The sequence below is a fragment of the Pseudophryne corroboree genome, assembly GCF_028390025.1.
Source record: "Pseudophryne corroboree isolate aPseCor3 chromosome 3 unlocalized genomic scaffold, aPseCor3.hap2 SUPER_3_unloc_1, whole genome shotgun sequence".
In the NCBI taxonomy this organism is placed as follows: Eukaryota; Metazoa; Chordata; class Amphibia; order Anura; family Myobatrachidae; genus Pseudophryne; species Pseudophryne corroboree.
The window spans coordinates 2,173,882-2,196,423 of NW_026967493.1; the positions used below are offsets into that span (position 1 = coordinate 2,173,882).

Below are 22,542 nucleotides of genomic sequence, written 5' to 3' on the forward strand. Positions count from 1 at the left end.
ACATCACTTATATCTGTAGTAATAATACAGGGACATGACTGGGGAGGTGAGGTTACTGCTGGTAATGGAGCATTATACAGTAACACCAGGGAATGTGTCTGGGTGATGACTGGAGAGGTGACTGCTGGGAATGGGACATTATACAGTAACACCAGGGGATGTGCCTGGGTGATGACTAGAGAGGTGACTGCTGGGAATGGGGCATTATACAGTAACACCAGGGGATGTGTACGGGTGATGACTGGAGAGGTGACTGCTGGGAATGGGGCATTATACAGTAACACCAGGGGACGTGTCTGGGTGATGACTGGAGAGGTGACTGCTGGGAATGGGTCATTATACAGTAACACCAGGGGATGTGTCTGGGTGCTGACTGGAGAGGTGACTGCTGGGAATGGGACATTATACAGTAACACCGGGGGATGTGTCTGGGTGATGACTGTATCATTGTGTGTGTCAGGTTCCTATAAGGTGTCAGGATGTCACTGTCTATGTCTCCATGCAGGAAGGGGAGTATATAGAGGAACACAGGAGTCTGTACAAGGACGTGATGATGGAGAATCACCGGCCACTCACATCACTGGGTAAGAGGAGACTGTCATGTATTGTACAGGCGAGAGTATGTATGGGGGCCTCCTTTATACACACATCATCTGATAATCACATATATACACTGTACTCAGTCACTGTGTGTCTCCTACAGATGGACCCAGTAACAGATATACCCCAGAGAGATGTCCCCATCCTCTGTATTCCCAGGATTGTACAGAGGAGAATCACATGATCCCACAGGAGGATCAGGTAGGTGGGATTTAGGGTCTCCCCAATATACCAACAGACCACACAATATATGATCTGTAGAGGAGCTGTGTGTCTTATACACTGATGTTATACTTTTTCACCTCCGTTTAATCTGACTGTATGCAAATGTCATTATAGTATATTGTTTTTCTCTTACGTGTTAGATGATACTGGGGTCCACATTAGTACCATTGGGTATAGACGGGTCCACTAGGAGCCTTGGGCACTTTAAGAAATCAATAGTCTGTACTGGCTCCTCCCTCTATGCCCCTCCTACCAGACTCAGTTTAGAGAATGTGCCCAGAGGAGCCGGTCACGCTTTGGAGAGCTTCTGAAGAGTTTTCTACATTTATTTTTTCTGTTTGTTATTTTCAGACAGTGCTGTTTGGCATCAGACAGCCTGCTCCGTGGGACTTAGGGGGGAGAACGGCCCAACTTCCTGAAGAGTTAATGGTCCCGTTTCTCTGCTGACCGGATACTGAGCTCCTGAGGGAGTCATTCGCAAGCCACACCACGGCGAGTGTATCCTCCCGCAGCACGCCGCCACCCCTAACAGAGCCTGAAGATAGAAGAGTGGTGAGTACAGCGTCGGCGTCCCAGTTAGCGGGTCGCCGGCGGGACTGGCGGCACAAGGGTAGGAGCGCAGCTCTGAGTGCAGGCTGCGCTCCAGGGGGCCCAGAGGACATACACAAACGTGTGTCCCGCTGTGAGGGACGCACTAAGCCACCAATGCATACCCACCTAGCAAGGGTTTTAACCCTCTGTGAGGCATAAAAATTACCTCAGGCCAGTATAAAAAAGCGGGAATCCGAGCTCCATTAAGGGGGCGGGGCTTCACTATGAGCAGCTCCAGCAGCTCCAGCAGCTCACCAGCACCATTTTCCCTCTGCAGCTCACACTGAAAACGCTGGCAGGGAAGCACCCTATTAAGGGTACTTAGTCTGCGCCCAGCTGAGATTATTATTAGATAAAGGGGGTGCTGTGTGGCTGGTTTCCTCACAACTCTGGGGTAAATTTACTAAGGTGGGAGATTTTTAGAACTGGTGATGTTGCCCATAGCAACCAATCAGATTATATCTATTATCTGCTAGAAGCAGCTAGATAAATGATAAGTAGAATCTGATTGGTTGCCATGTTCTAAAAATCTCCCACTTTAGTAAATTTACCCCTCTGTGTCTTCCTAGAGGGCTCTGTTGGTTAATTGTGCTTAACCTGTATTCGCGTGTGTGTGTGTAAACTTCCACATTATAATGAAAGAGGAATAATCAAAGGCGACAAAGTAATCACAATGTCAAATACAAATAAAAAACTAAATGAAATAAGATCATGAATGAATAAAATAATTTTCTCTTACGTCCTAGAGGATGCTGGGGACTCTGTAAGGACCATGGGGTATAGAAGGGCTCCGCAGGAGACATGGGCACTATAAAGAACTTTCAGTATGGGTGTGCACTGGCTTCTTCCTCTATGCCCCTCCTCCAGACCTCAGTTAGATTCTGTGCCCAGAGGAGAATGGGTGCTCTACAGGGGTGCTCTACTGAGTTTCTCTGATAAAATAATTTTGTTAGGTTTTTTATTTTCAGGGAGCACTGCTGGCAACAGGCTCCCTGCATCGTGGGACTGAGGAGAGAGAAGCAGACCTACTTAAGTGATAGGCTCTTCTTCTTAGGCTACTGGGTGGCAAAGGGTATTCAGTGTATGATTATTGCAGTGAAAGAGGTTTTGCATATCACAGATGACCCCTCTGTCCCTGACACGAGGGTGCGCATGTATAAGGAGAAGAAACCTGAGGTAACCTTCCCCCCTTCTCATGAGCTGAACGAAGCTTGGGAAACTCCAGATAAAAAACTGCAGATTCCCAAAAGGATTCTTATGGCGTACCTTTTCCCTGCTCAGGACAGGGTGCGTTGACACGCCTGTCCAAGAATGTGGTGCTACAGTCTCCGGACACGGCAGCCCTCAAGGACCCTGCTGATCGCCGACAGGAGACTACTTTAAAGTCTATTTATGCGCATACAGGTGTTTTGCTCAGACCGGCAATAGCATCGGCATGGGTATGTAGCGCAGTTGCAGCATGGACAGATACCTTGTCAGAGGGCCTGGATACCCTGGACAGGGATACTATTTTATTAACATTAGCCCACATTAAAGACGCAGTCTTATTTATGAGGGACGCTCAAAGAGACGTTGGACTGCTGGGTTCCAGAGCCAATGCAATGGCTATTTCTGCGAGGCGAGCTCTATGGACCCGCCAATGGACTGGTGACGCAGACTCCAAGAAACATATGGAGGTTTTACCTTACAAGGGTGAAGTGTTGTTTGGGGAGGTGCTCGCGGACCTGGTTGCCACAGCTACCGCGGGTAAATCTACATTTTTACCTTTTGTTCCCCAACAGCAAAAGAAAACTCCACAGTATCAGATGCATTCCTTTCGGTCGCATAAGACCAGAAGAGGTCGGGGCTCCTCTTTCCTTGTCAGAGGTAAGGGTAAAGGGAAAAGAACACCTGCGTTGGCTAGCTCCCAGGAGCAAAAGTCCTCCCCGGCTTCTACAAAATACACCACATGACGCTGGGGCTCCCCAAAGGGAGTCCGCACCGGTGGGGGTACGTCTTCGACTTTTCAGCCAAATCTGGGTTCTTTCAGAAGTGGATCCTTGGGCAATCTAAATTGTTTCCCAGGGCTACAAGCTGGAATTCGAAGAGGTGCCCCCCTGACGATTTTTCAAGTCAGCCTTACCAGCTTCACCACCGGAAAGGGAGGTGGTGTTAGCTGCAATTCAAAAGCTGTGTCAACAGCAAGTGGTGGTCAAGGTTCCCCTGGTTCAACAGGGAAAAGGGTATTATTCAACCCTGTTTGTGGTCCCGAAGCCGGATGGTTCGGTCAGACCCATTTTAAATCTGAAATCCCTAAACCTGTACTTAAAAAAGTTCAAATTCAAGATGGAATCGCTCCAGCCTGGAAGGGGGGGATTTTATGGTGTCACTAGACATAAAGGATGCATACCTTCATGTCCCCATATACCCTCCTCATCAGGAATACCTGAGATTCGCTGTACTGGACTGTCATTACCAGTTTCAGACGTTGCCGTTTGGGCTTTCCACGGCCCCGAGGATTTTCACCAAGGTAATGGCAGAGATGATGGTGCTCCTGCGCAGGCAGGGAGTCACAATTATCCCATACTTGGACGAGGATGGGGAGCAGTCACACAAGGAAGACATTTTCAAGGATTATGGTCAAGCCAGGAGGCTTGCCTACACATCAACATACTGGAATTCAGGGCCATATACAACGGCCTGCAACAAGCGGAGACTCTTCTTCGGGGCTTCCCGGTTCTGATCCAATCAGACAACGTCACAGCCGTGGCTCATGTAAACCGCCAAGGCGGGTCAAGGATCATAGTGGCGATGGCGGAAGCCACCAGGATTCTTCGCTGGGCAGAAAATCATGTAAGCACTCGGACAGCAGTCTTCATTCCGGGAGTGGACAACTGTGAAGCAGACTTCCTCAGCAGACACGATCTACATCCAGGAGAGTGTGGACTTCATCAAGAAGTTTTTGCAGAGATAACGGGTCTTTGGGAAATTCCTCAAATAGACATGATGGCGTCACGCCTCAACAAGAAGCTTTGGAGGTATTGTGCCAGGTCAAGGGACCCTCAAGCAGTAGCAGTAGACACCCTAGTGACACCATGGGTATTTCGGTCGGTCTATGTGTTTCCTCCTCTTTCTCTCATCTCAAAGATATTGAGACTCATAAGACTAAAGAGAGTACAGGCAATACTAATTGTCCTAGATTGGCATCGAAGGGCCTGGTACTCAGATCTTCAGGAAATGCTCTCAGAAGACCCGTGGCCTCTTCCTCTCAGGGAGGACCTGTTACAGCAGGGGCCATGTGTGTTCCAAGACTTACTGCGGTTACGTTTGACGGCATGGCGGTTGAACACCAGATCCTAGCTGAGAAAGGTATTCCGGAGGAAGTCATCCCTACTCTCATCAAGGCTAGGAAGGAGGTGACGGCTAAGCATTATCACCGTATCTGGAGGAAGTATGTATCTTGGTGTGAAGCCAAGAATGCTCCTGCGGAAGATTTCCATTTGGGACGATTTCTTCACTTTCTACAGACAGGAGTGGATATGGGCCTGAAGTTAGGGCCAAAATCTGTACCTTAATGGAGCCTATCTGTCTTCTTTCAGAGGGAATTGGCTTCTCTTCCAGAAGTCCAGACGTTTTTGAAGGGAGTGCTGCACATCCAGCCCCCCTTTGTGCCTCCAGTGGCACCGTGGGACCTTAACGTGGTCTTAAAATTCCTGAGTTCTCACTGGTTTGAACCTCTTCAAACAGTTGAATTAAAATTTCTCACGTGGAAGGTGGTCATGTTATTGGCCTTGGCATCTGCAAGGTGGGTGTCCGAATTGGCGGCCTTGTCCCACAAGAGCCCCTATTTGATTTTCCATGTGGATAGAGCTGAGTCGAGGATGCGTCCTCAATTTTTTCCGAAGATGGTTTCTTCTTTTCATATGAACCAACCTATTGTGGTGCCTGTGGCTACGGGGGACTGGGAAGACTCCAAGTCCCTTGATGTAGTCAGGGCCTTAAAGATTTATGTAGCCAGGACGGCTAGGGTTAGGAAAACAGAGGCTCTGTTTGTCCTGTATGTAGCCAACAAGGTTGGCGCTCCTGCTTCTAAGCAGACTATTGCTCGCTGGATCTGTAACACGATTCAGCAGGCTCATTCTACGGCTGGATTGTCGTTACCAAATTCCGTAAAGGCCCATTACACTAGGAAGGTGGGCTCTTCTTGGGCGGCTGCCCGAGGCGTCTCGGTATTACAGCTTTACCAAGAAGCAACTTGGTTGGGTTCAAACACCTTTGCAAAATTCTACAAGTTTGATACCCTGGCTGAGGAGGACCTTGCGTTTGCTCAGTCGGTGCTGCAGAGTCATCCGCACTCTCCCGCTCGGTTTGGAACTTTGGTATAAACCCCATGGTCCTTACGGAGTCCCCAGCATCCTCTAGGACGTAAGCGAAAATAAGATTTAAACCTATAGGTAAATCTTTTTCTCCTAGTCCGTAGAGGATGCTGGGCGCCCGTCCCAGTGCGGACTAAATCTGCAAGATTTGTATATAGTTGTTGCTTTCATAAGGGTTATGTTGCAGTTGGGATCGGTCTTTGACTGATGCTGTTTTTTGTTCATACTGTTGACTGGTTGTGTATATTCCAGGTAATATGGTATGATTGGTGTGGGCTGGTATGAATCTTGCCCTTAGGTTTACAAAATCCTTTCCTCATATTGTCCATCTCCTCTGGGCACAGTTTTCTAACTGAGGTCTGGAGGAGGGGCATAGAGGGAGGAGTCAGTGCACACCCATACTGAAAGTTCTTTATAGTGTCCATGTCTCCTGCGGAGCCCGTCTATACCCCATGGTCCTTACGGAGTCCCTAGCATCCTCTACGGACTAGGAGAAAAAGATTTAGCGGTAGGTTTAAAATCTTATTATTACAATATGGTAGGTATTTCAGAGAGAGTCCTCAGATCATCAAGTCGTGCTCCAAATGTCCACAGAGAATATGCAAAAAAATGAAATAAAAGTCCAATGTGTAGTGATGTTTAAACAAATCTGTTTCGGTGATGTCCAGAAATGGAAACCTGGTGTGAAGATAAACTTGATAGGAGAGAAGGATAAAATCTCGCCACCAATCCAAGTACAGAATGACGCGTACCGAAACTCACATAGACAGAAATTGGGGAATTACATATAATGGTATCTTTATGTAGAGCTTTCACAATTGTTCATATAGGTACTGCGTACCCCACTCACGTGTGTTAATAAAATTTCAAAATAAAATACAAGCTGGTCAAGCCTGTCACTGTGAGGTGCCTACCAGGGCATAGGGAGAAGATGAAAACAAAAAACTCCAATACAAGTGGGAAATCCGGAATACCCACTGTGTGTATATGGCCCCGGTGTACCTTATCAGTAAAACAGATTACGTAAACTTCCAAAAAGGTTAAAAATAGTCCAATCTCAGCTTGCACCAACGCCGTTTCGACCGAATAGGTCTTTTTCAAGGTGTGCAAAAAGACCTATTAGTTGGTGCAAGCTGAGATTGGACTATTTTGAACCTTTTTGCAAGTTTACGTCATGAACTTTTATTAATTAAAATGCATATTTTTCCTAAAATCAACTGAATTGGCTGCTTATTTAAAGATACCTTTATACGCAGAAAGATCACTTCTGACACGTGAGTGGGGTACGCAGCTCAAGATGAAATCCTCAGCTACTTTTCCTGCATCAAAAGAGTAAAATTTTCTGTTTGAAGTAACTTGGGTAAATCCAGTGAAAAAGTTTCAGATCACTAAGAGGTTGCTCATTTCCTTCCCTTTCCCTCAGGAGCATGGAAAGAAATGGGAAAACCCACCGATCATAGACGCATCTGTATCTTGATTGTCACGTAAAATTATTTTACCTGTCCCAGGCGCAGCCTCCTTAAAAGACACAGCTGACCGCAAGATTGAAACTCTCAAATCCCTGTACACAGCTGCGGGGGTGGCCCAGAGACCCACTATTGCTTGTGCATGGATCAGTAGGGCCATTGCAAAATGGTCAGGTAACCGAATTGATTATTTGGATTCTCTACACAGGGGAGAGATCGTTTTGCTCCTGCAACATATACAAGACTCTGCGAATTTTATGGTGGAGGCCATGAATGAAATAGGTCTGCTCACTGCACACGTCACTGCCATGGCAGTGTCACCATGCAGAGGCTTATGGATACGCCAGTGAACTGCGGACGCAGATTCCAGGAAAGGCGTGGAGAGCCTACCTTTCACAGGTGAGATCTTGTTTGGAGATATCCAAGGCAACTGCGGGTAAGTCTGCATATCTTCCATCCGCAGCACCCAGCTGGGAAGTCCTCCTCTGCTTGAACGTTGCAGTCCTTTCGGACAGCCAAATGTAAGAATAAATCCAGGGGTTCCTCTACAGCCTTCAGAGGTGCTAGAGGTAAACCCAGAAAACTGGCATCTGCAGGTTCACAGGAACATACCTCCGGTTCTGCTTCCTCTAAGCCTTCTGCATGACGGTGGACCACACTGCCTGGAAGACTGGCAGGTGGGAACCCGATTGATATGGGAAACATCACGCCAGGATCCCTGGGTCAAAGATTTTATCGCCCAAGGATACAGACTGGGGTTTCAGGAACTCCCACCTCACAGATTCTTTGAATCGGGCTTAACAGCTTCTCCAGAAGCAAGTATGACTTTACAGCAGCAATTCAACAACTGGTACTGACTCAGGTCATTGTTCCAGTTCCACTTCAACTGCAAAACAAGGGTTATTATTCAAACCTGTTTGTGGTATCGAAACCGGACGGTTCGGTAAGGCCCATTTTAAACCTCAAGTCACTGAACCCGTTCTTACGGGTGTTCAAATTCAAGATTGAGTCTCTGAGAGCGGTGATCTCTGGTATGGAAGAAGGGGAATTCCTGGTGTCTCTGGATATATTCCGATTTGGCCGCCTCATCAGGCTTCTCTAAAGTTTGCATTACAGGACTGTCACTACCAGTTCCAGGCCCTGCCATTTGGCCTCTCCACGGCACCGTGGTAATGGCAGAGATGAGGTTTCTCCTCTGCAAGCAAGGAGTGAACATAATACTTTACCTGGACGACCTGTTGATAAAAGCACCATCCAAGGTGAGGTTGTTGGACAGCATTGCCCTCTCAACCCGACTACTCCAGGACCACGGGTGGATTCTGAACCTACCAAAATCCCACCTGGAACCAACACGAAGGCTTCCGTTCCTGGGGATGATACTGGATACGGAGGAACAAGGTATTACTTCCGTTGGAAAAGGCATTGGTAATCCAGTCAGTGGTGCGGGATGTTGTAAAATCAACCCGGATATCGGTGCATCTATGCATTCGCCCATGGGGAAGACGGTAACCTCTTACGAGGCTCTGCAATGTGGAAGATTTCATGCAAGGCCCTTCCAGCTGGATCTGTTGAACAAATGGTCCGGATCGCATCTTCACATGCACCAGAGGATACGTCTGTCGCCAAAAGCCATGATTTCTCTTCTGTGGTGGCTTCAAACTTCTCACCTGACCGAGGGTCAAAGGTTCGGGATTCAAAATTGGATTCTGCTAACCACAGACTCAATCCTCAGAGGTTGGGGAGCAGTTATCCAAGGGAAACCGTTCCAAAGAAAATGGTCAAGTCAACCAACCAATATTCTGGAACTAAGGGACATATACGACGCCCTTCTACTAGCATCGCATCTTCTTAAAAATCACGCCATTCAGGTTCAGTCGGACAATGTAACTGCAGTAAGGTACATAAACCGACAGGGTGGAACAAAGAGCAGAGCAGCAATGTCAGAGGTAACGAATTCTCCTCTGGCCAGAAAGACACGCGGTGGCGCTGTCGGCGATCTTCATTCCAGGAGTAGACAACTGGGAAGCGGACTTCCTCAGCAGTCACGACCTCCACCCGGGAGAGTGGAGCCTTCACCTGCAGATGTTTGAGTCCTTAACACGTCGGTGGGGAATTCCACAAATAGCCATGATGGCCTTTCATCTCAATAAGAAGCTAAAGCGGTATTGTTCCAGGTCAAGGGAGCCACAAGCAGTGGCGGTGGATGCTCTGGTGACTCCATTGGTCTACCAATTGAGTTACGTGTTTTTACCTCTCCCACTGATCCCAAGAATTCTCAAAGAATAAAAAGGGGAAAAGGTTCAAGCAATTCTCTTTGCTCCAGATTGGCCAAGAAGGGCCTGGTACGCAGATCTACTGGAGATGCTCCTAGAGGACCCGTGGCCGCTACCTCTTCGAGAGGATCTTCTACAACAGGGGCCACTCGTCTATCAAGGCTTACCACTGCTGCGTTTGATGGAATGGAAGTTGAGCGTCAGATTTTAGCCCGGAAAGGCATTCCGAACAAGGTCATTCCAACCCTGATCCAAGCCAGGAAAAGTGTAACGTCTAAACATTACCACCGTATTTGGAAAAAATTTGTCTCGTAGTGAGAAAACAGGAAATTTCCTGCTGTGGAATTTCAACTGGGACGGTTTCTCCTTTTTCTGCAGTCGGCTGTGGATGTGGGCCTACGTTTGGGCTCCTTGAAGGTCCAGATTTCGGCCTTATCCATTTTCTGCCAGAAACAATTGGCTTCCCTCCCTGAGGTTCAGACGTTCTTGAAGTGGGTTCTGCACATCCAACCGCTCTTTGTGCCTCCCACGGCACCTTGGGATCTGAACGTGGTGTTGCAGTTCCTACAATTGGAATGGTTTGATCCTTTACAGGAGGTTAACGTTAAGTTTCTTACGTGGAAGACTGTTACACTATTGGCCTTAGCTTCTGCACGGCGTGTGTCCGAACTAGGGGTGTTGTCTCACAAAAGCCCATATTTGATTTTTCATGAAGATAGAGCTGAACTCAGCAATTTCTTCCTGAGGTGGTGTCTGCGTTTCATATCAACCAACCTATTGTGGTTCTGGTGCTTACTGACACCTCTGCTACCTCAAAGTCCTTGGATGTTGTGAGGGCTTTGAAGATCTACGTGAAGCTCGCTGTTTGTTTTCTATGATCCCAAGAAAATTGGGGTCCTGCTATAAAGCAGTCTATTGCTCGCTGGATCAGGCTTGCTATCCAGCATGCTTATTCATCTTCAGGATTGCTGGTTCCTAAAGTACAAGCCCACTGTACTAGGTCGGTGGGTTCTTCCTGGGTGACTGGCCGGGGTGTCTTGGCTTTGCATCTCTGCCGAGCAGCTACTTCATCGGGTTCGAACATGTTTGCAAGTCTACATGTTCGATACTTTGGCCTCTGAGGACCTTCAGTTTGGTCAATCAATTCTGCAGAAACCTCAGCACTCTCCCACCCGGTTTGGGAGCTTTGGTACATCCCCATGGTACTAATGTGGACCCCAGTATCCTCTAGGACATAAGAGAAGATATGATTTTAATTACCTACCGGTAAATCCTTTTCTCGTAGTCCGTAGAGAATACTGGGCGCCCGCCCAGTGCTTCGTGTGTCCTGCACTGTTACTTTGTTAAGTAATGTTGTTGGTTCAGCTGTTGCTGTTCCTGTTCAGTTTTGGTTAGCATGGCTTTCCTCTCATTTTTGTGTTTTGGTTCGAATCTCTCCACTGTTCTGTTACATCCTTCCTCTGGATATGTCTGTCTCCTCGGGCACAGTTTCTAGACTGAGTCTGGTCGGAGGGGCATAGAGGGAGGAGCAAGTACACACTGTTGATTTCTTAAAATGCCCAAGGCTCCTAGTGGACCAGTCTATAGCCCATGGTACTAATGTGGACCCCAGTATCCTCTATGGACTACGAGAAAAGGATTTACCCGTAGGTAATTAAAATCCTAATTTTTTTTTTTGTCTGGTTTTTTTTTTAGGTAGAACTTCTGTCTGATATTAAAACGGAAGACATAGAAGGGGAAGAAGTAACTGATATAAAGGAAGAAGATACAGAGGGAGATGAAGAGATGTATGTGACTGATATAAAGGAAGAAGATATAGATGGAGAAGAAGAGACTTATCTGAGGGGTGATCAGCAGTGTAAGGAGGAGGAGATCCCTACTGATATCAGCACAGGTGAGTAATAAACACAAATTACAGAAAAGAGTCACATATTCTCCTTGCTTAGTCACTACAACAATCCCTTATACTACACCCTCCTCTGTCAGTACAAACTAATGAGGATTATGTATTTTCTCAGTAAGGGAGTCAAGAGCCATCAGCCCCTATTATGCTCCTGCTCTCCCCTTCACATCATGTCACTGTGAGATCAGCCCAGAGATATGACCAGTCTCCTCCCCACACTCTCTGGTGTATCTCGTACATCAGGAGCCATCAGTCCCTATTATACTCCTGCTCTCCCCCTCACATCATGTCACTGTGTGGTACCTATGTTTTCTCCTGCAGGGTCCACAGTAGTCTCCACAGGGTATACTTTGGGATATGAGGTAGCGTCAGCACCAACGATCAAAAGCTTTCAGCCTCCCAGAATGCAACAGGCCAGTCTCCTATATCCCCACCTCCTGGCTCATGCAATTCATTTTTTTTTGTTGGTGAGGCGGGAGCCGGACCACTATCTTTGGGCTGCTGATTTTGGTAGCCATAAGCTTGTTATTTCATTTATTTTGTAGTCTTAAGTTTTTTGAGCAAGTTCTCTAAAAAAGCATCTTACACGCACCTTAGAGTCGCACCAACAACTTCCTGCCGGGTCGCGACAACGCTTATCCACAGATACAGTGCTGTTTCGGCGGGCATCTGTGTAGGATGTACTAGCAAGTCCAGCTGACTTTACCAGGCTGTGGCCGGAGCACATGAAGAAGTTAAGGCGTCAATTCCGCTTAGCAGGGGAGACGCGAGATACAGCCGCACTGTTTTCGGGATGGAGACTACCAAACTATTGCTTCTGTTTCTTTTGCTGTGCGACTGAATATGTTTAAATATCCTATATAAGGTAATACAGTAAATATGTTTCGCCAACATACTTGAAATGTATCTGTAGTTGAATATGTGCCCATATTGTTTATTTCTCTTACGTCCTAGAGGATGCTGGGGTCCACATTAGTACCATTGGGTATAGATGGGTCCACTAGGAGCCACTGGCACTTTAAGAGTTTAATAGTGTGGGCTGGCTCCTCCCTCTATGCCCCTCCTACCAGACTCGGTTTAGAAAATGTGCCCGGAGGAGCCGGTCACAGCTAGGGCAGCTCCATAGGAGTTTTTCTAGTTTTATTTTTTTCATTAGAGTTTAGGCACACGGAGGCTGCTGGCAACAGCCTCCCTGCTTCAAGGGACTAAGGGGGGAGTAGTGTCCAACCCTGAGAGGTTAATGGCCACTATCTCCACTGACAGGACATGAGCTCCTGAGGGTGATGATCGTTAGCCGCCCGAGGTGACCGCTCACTCCCACAGCATGCCGCCACCCCTTAACAGAGCCAAAAGATTCCGGTGGCGAGTGAGTCACCGGCGACCCGACAAGCGGTGGCAGTGGACGCCCTGGTGTCTCCGTGGGTGTTCCAGTCAGTGTACGTGTTTCCACCACTTCCACTCATTCCAGGAGTTCTAAAGCTCGTAAGGAGAACAAGAGTTCAAGCGATCCTCATTGCTCCAGACTGGCCAAGACGGACTTGGTACGGGGACCTTCTGAATCTCTTGCAGGAAGAGCCGAGGCCTCTTCCTCTTCGGTAGGACCTGCTGCAGCAGGGGCCATTTGCCTATCAAGACTTACCACGGCTTCGTTTGACGGCATGGAGGTTGAGCGCCTGATACTTGCTCGGAAGGGCATTCCGAAGAAGGTCATTCCTACCCTGATACAGGCTAGAAAAGGGGTAACGTCTAAACATTACCATCGTATTTGGAAGAAATGTCTCTTGGTGTGAGTCCAAGAGGTTTCCTACGGTGGAGTTTCAACTGGGACGTTTTCTCCTCTTCCTCCAAGCAGGTGTGGATATGGGTCTGTGGTTGGGATCTGTGAAGGTCCAGATTTCGTCCCTGTCCATTTTCTTCCAGAAACAATTGGCTGCCCTCCCTGAGGTTCAGACCTTTTTGAAGGGAGTTCTGCACATCCAACCTCCCTTTGTACCGCCTACGGCGCCATAGGACCTCAATGTGGTGTTGCAGTTTCTCCAGTCTGACTGGGTTGAGCCTCTACAGGAGGTTATGGTCAAATTTCTTACATGGAAGGCTGTCACGTTGTTGGCCTTAGCTTCTGCTCGACGTGTGTCAGAATTGGGGGCTTTGTCCTGTAAAAGCCCTTACTTGATCTTCCACGAAGATGGAGCTGAGCTCCGGACACGTCAGCAGTTTCTTCCAAAGGTTGTGTCGGCATTTCATATCAACCAACCTAATGTGGTGCCAGTGGCTACTAACTCCTCAATTTCATCAAAGCCCTTGGATGTTGTGAGGGCTTTGAAAATCTATGTGAAGAGGACTGCTCGTCACAGGAAATCGATCTCTTTGTTTGTCCTGTATGATCCCAAGAAACTTGGGTGTCCTGCTTCTAAGCAAACGATCTCTCGCTGGATCAGGTTCACAATCTAGCACGCAGGATTGCCGTGTCCAAAATCTGTTAAGGCCCTCTCTACTCATAAGGTGGGGTCTTCCTGGGCGGCTGCCCGGGGTGTCTTGGCATTGCAACTTTGCCGAGCTGCAACATGGTCTGGGTCGAACACGTTTGCAAAGTTCTACAAGTTCGATACTTTGGCCTCTGCTGATCTGAAGTTCAGTCAATCAGTTCTGCAGGAGCCTCTGCGCTCTCCCGCCCGTTCTGGGAGCTTTGGTACATCCCCATGGTACTAATGTGGACCCCAGCATCTTCAAGGACGTAAGAGAAAATAGGATTTTAATTACCTACCGATAAATCCTTTTCTCGTAGTCCGTAGAAGATGCTGGGCGCCCGCCAAGCGCTTCGTTATCCTGCAGTGGTTACTTGGTCAGTACTGCTTTGTTCTTAGTTACATACTGCGTTATTAGTATTACTTGGTTCAGTAATGTTATTCAGCTATTGCTGTGTTTTCAAGCTAGTTAGCTTGGTTTGCCTTGTTTGTGTGAGTTGGTGTGAATCTCGCCACTATCTGTGTAAAATCCTTCTCTCGAAGTTGTCCGTCTCCTCGGGCACAGTTTCTAGACTGAGTCTGGTAGGAGGGGCGTAGAGGGAGGAGCCAGCCCACACTGTTAAACTCTTAAAGTGCTTGTGGCTCCTAGTGGACCCATTTAAACCCAATGTTACTAATGTGGATCCCAGCATCTTTTATGGACTACGAGAAAACGATTTACCGGTAGGTAATTAAAATCCTGTTATCCTCTTCCAACTGAGGACTGTTTAAAAAGGGAGGTGGCTCCCAAAGTAGATGCGCTTCTCATTCGATTGGTGCCAAAATCTACATTGCCTCTGCCTTCAACATCATTAAATGATGTTACGGATAGAAAAATAGATGATTTTTAAAAAAACACATTTTCTCCTTGTCTGGGACAATTGTAAGACCAGCCATGGCTTCAGCCTGGATTGGAAAAGCAGTGGCGGCCTGGGCTGATGCATTAGAGGATGATCTCTCATTGGCATCTAGAGAGCAAAAATCCCATATTGCACATATCAAACAGGTGGCTATGTTTATAGAAGAAGCAGCCTTGGACATGGGTACTATTGCCTCTCAAGCATAAGCCTCAGCAGTAGCAGCTCGCCGAGTGGTCTGGTTACGTACATGGAAGGCTGACTCAGAGTCCAAGAAGGTTCTTGAGTCTTTGCCTTTTACTGGAGATATTCTTTTTGGTAAATAATTAAACCGTAGTTTGGAGTCTGAAGCAGTCTCTCAGAAAGTGAAGTGTCCTTCTACTTACAAGTCTAAACCTAATTTTCCAGCTTTTCGGTCCTTTTGGACCCAAGGAAAAGCGAAAGGAAAAGGTTACGGCAAACAGTCCCGATCAGATAAGTCTGGAAAGACTAAAAAGCATTGGGCTACCAGAAGGCCTGCTTCTAAACCAGAAGATAAGCCATCAGCCTGATGGTGCGGATCTCCACCTGGGGTACCCCAGGGTGGGAGGCTGACTTCTTCATTTTGCACAGATCTGGCAGCAGTCCACCTCAGATGCCTGGGTGCAAGAAGCGGTATCTCACGGTTATGCATTTGCCTTCAAGAAACACTCTCCACAAAGGTTTTTTTTGTACCAGCCCGTCTTCAGTAGAAACAAAGGCCAGGGCCTTACAAGAGGCAGTTCAGAGGTTGCTTCAATCAGGAGTGATAATTCCAGTTCCTCCAGCGCAACAAGGACAAGGTTTCTATTCCAACCTGTTTCTAATTCAGAAACCAAATGGGTCGTCCCGGCCTATACTCAATCTCAAAGTTCTGAACAAGTACATTTGGGTGCCTCAATTTCATATGGAGACTTTACGTTCCATTATTTTGGCCAAATAGCTGGAGGATTTTATGGTGTCCTTGGATATTCAGGATGATTACTTGCATGTTCCTATAGCACAGTCCCATCAGTGCTATCTCAGGTTTGCTATCCTGACTGGCCACAGCTCCAAGAGTGTTCACCAAAAATATGGTGGTAATGGCGGCTTATCTCCGACTTATTAATTATCTCAGTCGACTTATTAATTCTGGTACAATCTTAGTAATTGCTTCAGTGTCATCTGCAACAGACAATGGCCTGTTTTACAGAGACACGGTTGGCTCATAAATTGGGCAAAGTCGTCCCTGGTTCCGTCGCAACAGATGACACACTTGGGGGCTTTGTTGGATTCCAGTCTTCAGAGACTGTTTTTACCTCTGAACAAAATATCCACCATACAGTCGAGGATTCAGGATCTGCTACACAGTCAAAGGGTATACATTCACGCAGCTATGCTTGTGATGGGCTCACATTCGACATTGTGGAGTATGCTCAATTCCACTCGTGGCCTCTTCAACGTCTGATCCATTCCAAATGGAATTGTTACAGCAGGCAATAAAAACTCAGACTATGTTTTTTTCCAGGGAGCACTTCACATCCAACCGCCTTTTGTTCCTTGGGATCTAGATATAGTCCTACAGGCGCTTCAAGTTGCTCCATTTGAACCACTGAACCAAGTGGATCTTAAATGGTTGATAGCTAAGGATCTCTTTATGTTAGTTATTGCTTCAGCCAGAAGAGTGTCACATTTAGGGGCATTGTTATGGCGCCCTCCTTTTCTGATCTTTCACCCAGACAGAGTGGTTCTCAGAACCAAATCTGGTTATCTTCCAAAGGTGGTGTCTAAATTCCATCTTAATGAAGAAATTGTAGTGCCGCCTTTCCAAGGGCCGGATCATTCAGTGGGAGATGCATCATTGGACGTAGTCCAGGCCTTAAGGATCTACGTGGATCGTACCAAGGCCATCAGAAAGACAGATACTCTCTTCATGCTCTATGGATTCCACAAGAGAGGATGGCCTGCGGACAAGCAAACGCTGGCGAGGTGGCTTCGAATGACTATCTCAGAAGCTTACTCTCGTGCGGATCTCCCTATTCCGGCTAATGCTTCTGCTCATTCTACTCGTAAGGTAGGTCCATCTTGGGCAGCACGCTGTGATGCCACAGCTGAACAGATATGTAAGGCAGCCACATGGTCTTCCATCAACACATTCATTAGACATTATGCTGTGATACCTTTGCCTCTCAGGATGCTGCATTCGGGTAAAGGATTCTCCTGTCCAATCAGGAGCGTCCCCTCCGCTTTGGGACATCCCAATGTATATCCTGTGGATACTACTGTGTACCCTGCAGGAGAAATACATAGTTATGGTAGACTTACTGTCAATAATTCTATTTCTCCTACGTCCACAGTATCCACAGGGTTCCCACCCTGATGCACCTGATTTGAGGAGCCTTACACCTACTAACCTCTTCCTTCTTTTACGGAAGTGTGTGCATGTGTGTTCTATTCGCCTAATTCGGGCTCTCTATGATGCTCTTGCCTTGAGCTTTGAAAAATAACTGAATTGCCTGAGCCAGGAGGTGGGGATATAGGAGACTGGCCCGTTGCATTCTGGGAGGCCGAAAGCTCTTGATCGTTGGTGTCAATCCGCTGATGCTACCTCATATCCCAATGTATATCCTGCGGATACTATGGACTTAGGAGAAATAGTTATCGACTGTAAGTCTACCATAACTACGTATATTACATGCTATATTATGTACGCTCTGGAAGTGTATTATTTGTGGCATGGTGCAGCCGCTTGCTTGGGTGCAGTCTCGGGGTTCCTCATGCCACGTAATGCTTAGGAAATATCTGGTGCAGCCTCTGTCATGTATCCACATTCTCCTGTAACAGCCGGCTTCACTGAATTGGCTACTGACCAGCTTCTGTTACTGAGTTGGCAGCATCTGAGTCTTGCTACCGTCACCTTAGGTATATAAGAAGTTCCCAGCTGATTTCCTGTTCCCTGGCACTTGGATGATGGCATTCTCTGGCTTCTGATCCATGGCCTTAAGGGCACACCAATGGATTGTAATGGAAGTATCTTCAGGAATGTTCATGTCTAAGTAGGAGGACAGTGCCTCTTGCAAAATTGTGGTGCCTTCAGCATCCATTAATATATAATCCTGCAATCTTCAAGGTGGTAAAGGAGGAGTAGCAGGAAAAAAGGCGACCAGAACCATATCAGAGGGGTGTGATCAGACCATAAAATTGCTGTCGGTAGAAAAATTCAAGCGACCAGGTTCTGGCATACAATGTGTTAAATAGACTGGCACAGGACATTTCATAAAGGATAAGCATTTATTTCTCTACTTCACAATAATGAAAACATACAAGTAATTACAAGTTACACTCCGTTATAATAATAGCAAGAACATATCAGAATACTCAGCTCTTATCTCTGATGTTTCAAGATCTGTCCCAGATTATGTTCATCGACTAAGTAGTTTAACTAATATTGTTCAGTCGCCCTCAGGGTCCCTCTTGAATACCTTCTTCTGAATTTATTAAACTGAGGTGGGTTTATGGAAGTCTATATCCGCTGCAGCCAGACCTAGCTTCAATCGGAACTGATCTGCTATGTGTAAAAGGCCCTACACACTGGGCGATAATAGTCAAATACCGTTCATATCTTTGAGTGTGGAGGCCCAAGCGATGAACGATGCGCTGCCCCGCGCTCGTTCATCGCTGGTGCTCCGTCGACTGTGCATACAGGCCAATATGGACGATCTTGTCCATATTTGCCTGTGCTGCTATGGAGCCGGGTGACGGGGGGAGTGAATAAACTTCACTCCCTCCTGCCGCCGGGTCGGCCGTATCCGCCGTCGGGCAGCTCGGCGGCGGATCGCTAAATGTGTAGGGCCGTTTAGTCTCCAGGCTTCATAGCCCTGCAAGGATACGCTAACATTGTCTTTTCAGATATTAAATTCAGGGTCTGTGAAGCTGGGTGCAGTAATCATTCAGTATAACATAATTTTTGTTATCCTGGACAGCTGTCCCCTTTCACCCACTTATTAACACAATACCCCAAACATCTTACTAGACAGTTTCCATCTGAGATACTGATAATAGGAACATATATCTATTATAATCAGCTAGCCTAAAAGCTGTGTATATTCTTCCCACTATGTCCTTCACACTAGGTCAAAGGTGAAAGACGGCTGTGGAGCTTAACATGAGGCTATATTTCTAACTGGTGCCTAAAGCACTAATCCTAATAAAATGTACATATATAAAGCAATGAGGTCATACATATACAAAATGGAGTTACACATGGACACAATGGCATCTAAAAAGTAGTTAAAAATATCACCCCATACAGAAATATATCAATGCGAGGGATCAATTGTAACGACCTAGTAGAATGTTTATTCTCTAATATGACCTGCGTACAGCAGAGTAATAAGTATAATCACGCACACCTGGATGTCTAACTCTCTGAGTATCATAGAGGTCAAATTCAGCTAATAAAGGGAGCATAAGGAAGCTAAGGAACGGGCAGTATTACTGGTCTGTTCATCAGTAGTGGAGGATCCATCAAGATGAGGGTCTGGAGCAAGATTAAAATCTTCCATAAGGAGAAGTACAATTTCTTGCAGCTTTTGAAAAAGAATATTTAACAAATCCTGGCTATCTGGCATGAGGGGCATAGAGAGAAGTGAGGGTGGCATATTTATAATGAATTTTCACAACTAGAATCAAATATCTACCATTGCAATCCACCCACTTGCTTTCTAGTTGAAAGGGGCAGGATCTATTAGAAAGGATGGCTACACCACAGGAGATATAGCATGTTGGGTAGTTATTGGTAAACTGAGGAGAGGGAGTGCAATGGAACATGTTATTCCCGAATGGCTACCACCGCCGCCTTCTGGTCAGCAAAATATTTTATTACAAGACATCTCTTATGGGGAGAATTGAGACCTTTTACATTAAAACTTAAAAACTTTACAGTGGAGAGAGATCAGATCATGGTATGAACCATCTAGGATCATCTGTGTAAAGTCCAATAGAGTCTGTAGGGCGTGTGCATACTTTAAACTATCAAATAACAAAAAAATAATATATGGAACAAAAATGGGAGACAAAAAGAAATAGCGTCCATAAAGGAGCTAGCGATTCCGTCATTAGGGTACCGTGACAGAAAGGTGGAAAAAGGCCACTGACTACCCCAAGTAGCCATACGAGAGTGCAAAATCTAGTCATCATAGTAACAATTGTACAAAGAAATATAAAATGTAGCATAACATAATACTATTCTTATTCTCAATGTAACCAAAGGAGGTAAAGGCCAAGAACCTGGTCTGTTATCCAATTTAGGTGCTACCAATACAGTTATAAGGGTAACAGGATGTTAGACGAATCAGTCATGCTTTGCCTGAACACCCAAACATTCTAGAAAGGTATTATGAAACGTAACAGTGGAAAGAATATCATAACGTATACCATATAGCAATTAAATAGCACAGGAAATAAAGATAAAAAGATATGTTTCATACTCATAACAAGAGCAAATAAATGTGGCCCAAAAATAGATCCATGCCCAGTAACTTAGTCCCAGTTGGCACATATTACTGTAGGAAACAAGCCCTCTGAGTGTCTGCCACTGTCTTACTCCTTTAGCATATTACTTCGAGATGGAAGACCACTCCTCTGAGATTAGTTTAGGTGAAGTGACATATCCCACTTTTTCTGAATAGCAGGGCCATCCTCAGGTGAAGGTATCACTGCGAAGGGGCTGTTTTGCAATACAATAATCTTAGTAGGAAAGCCCCATTTGTACTGCACATTTCCATGGGTGGAATAGATGCCAAGTGGCCAGCGTCACAGGAGAACTATCTAGAAATAGCTGCAGATTATCCAGGCACTCAGTTGTGGATGAGGAAGACAAAGCAGCCTGTAGAATGCATTCTTAAATATGAAAAAAAATGGACCCGCAGAGTGTCCATCGGTGCTTGATAAGGGGCCTGTTTGGACTTTGGGAGTCTATGAGATCCTATCAATAAGAAGGTCCGCGGCAGAAGCTTTTGATGAAGGTTTTTGAAAAGCGGTCCGTGGCATAATCATAAAGCTCAGAATTTGTAACAGAATCCAGAATGCCCATTATTCAGATATTATTACTCCAAGAGCAGTCTTCTAAATCAATGACTTTATCACGAACAGAGACCATGTCTTCCTGAAGGGTTTTTATGTGCTGAAATCAGAACTTTGTGAGACGCAACAATCTCTTTCATCTTAGTCTGTAAGAATGCCAATTTCACTGATAGTGGACCTCAAAGCTTGAATATTAGAGTTAAGTTCTGAGGTTATTTCAGTCCTTAAATGTAAATAACATAGAATGTATAGCGCGTAGAGTAACAGGACCATCTAGAGTGTCTTAAGATGTCTTCAGCCATTACATCTGGGCTGTGCGACTGATAAGAAGAAGCAGATGATGTTGTAGCGGTCTCAGAAGGACCACCTGCATTCGAGGTACCAAAGAGATGGACAGGTGGGGCTGATTTGGTACTTTTTAACCTTTTTATTGGAGGCAAGGTAAGCAGGCTCCAAAGAGATTGACCTCTCAGAGATGGGAAAATTCAAACGATCTATAAATAAAAGGAGCAGTAGTACGTTGTCAGGAGGTTACATCAAGATGACTCTGTTCAAAATGACATTCTTAGTTGGGGTGACGGGGGTATCCCAGCCAAAATTTCAAGTAGACATGATGTATGTAATGCAACTCAAATAACACAGTAATGAACAATAAATTCCACTAGAGGTCAGCGTGATCACAGACTTGAAGTACTAAGCACAGAAAGACACAAATGGCAAAATATATTCAGTGAATAAATCCACTAAATAATATACTGTGAGGTTGTAATCAATCAGCGTGTAATGAGCTGTACTCAGACCATACTTGATACTGGGCTCTGCATGTAGACTGAGAGGAAGTAGATTATTGTGGTACCATATAAATAGAAGGTAGTTTCACCTCCAGGCGAATGCTTCAATGCGGTCAGGACACTTATTTTGCAGCTTATATCAGTTTTACGCCTTATTGAAGGCAGAAGTCAAAGCAAGCTTCCCAATATCACCACCGGACTCCGGTGACTGTGGGCAGCCCATTCTGTCCCCAGCAGTAGCGGGAGCTGCGCACCTGTGTGAGTGGAAGAGCAAGTGCTCCCACCTGAGCCAAAAGTGCCTCCAAGTCAGGTGGCCGGAGCGTGCAGGAAAGACTGGGCGCACTTAGCCCCAGAATACAGCCCATGGCTTCAGCGGCGTCACTAGGCTGTGGCAGTGAACGGTGCCCGGAGCGAGCTGCTTTAGGGCAGGAGGAGTGGGGGACTTAATAGATTTTGTCTTGTTCCCAGTGGCAGCTGAGAGCTATCAGGTAGGGTAGATAAGAAGGCGCTTAGTGAGGAGAGCTCTAGAAAGGATGGACCACACCCCTCTTATTTATTATTTTATATACTAACAGGTGTGGTACATCCCTGCAAAGGCAGATCCAGTCTCTTTCTCATCAGACTCTGCTGTCTTCCCTGCACTCTCACCCAGATGTTCACTGCTGCCAGTAGCACACATATGAGAAGCAGAAGTATGGCGGCAGCTGTATAGATTCTGATATGTAATTCTCTGTATCATACTTACCGTACACACATCATCTTTATTACTATGAGAGTATAGAGATAAGACACTGATGATGGGGGTGTAACAGAGGATTATATCCTAGCAGATGATGATGATTGCAGTGTATTGCATGTAAAATACCTTGTTTCACACCTACTCTGCTGTAGCAATA

General features: G+C 46.2%; 1 protein-coding gene across 4 annotated transcripts in view; it reads left to right on the forward strand.

Moving 5' to 3' along the window:
• The window catches only part of LOC134983116 (zinc finger protein OZF-like), a 294,499-nt gene that overhangs the window by 268,852 nt on the left and 3,105 nt on the right, over positions 1-22,542 (forward strand). For 2 of the 4 annotated variants that reach the window (XM_063948832.1, XM_063948833.1), the window contains exons 2-4: positions 506-584; positions 704-801; positions 11,206-11,404. The exons of 1 other annotated variant lie outside the window; for it this stretch is intronic. In XM_063948832.1, the coding sequence (XP_063804902.1) occupies positions 551-584; positions 704-801; positions 11,206-11,404 (331 nt within the window). In that variant the 5' untranslated portion in view covers positions 506-550. Of the gene's footprint in view, positions 1-505; positions 585-703; positions 802-11,205; positions 11,405-22,542 lie in introns of those variants that run through there. One more of the 4 variants, XM_063948834.1, reaches the window with a different exon arrangement.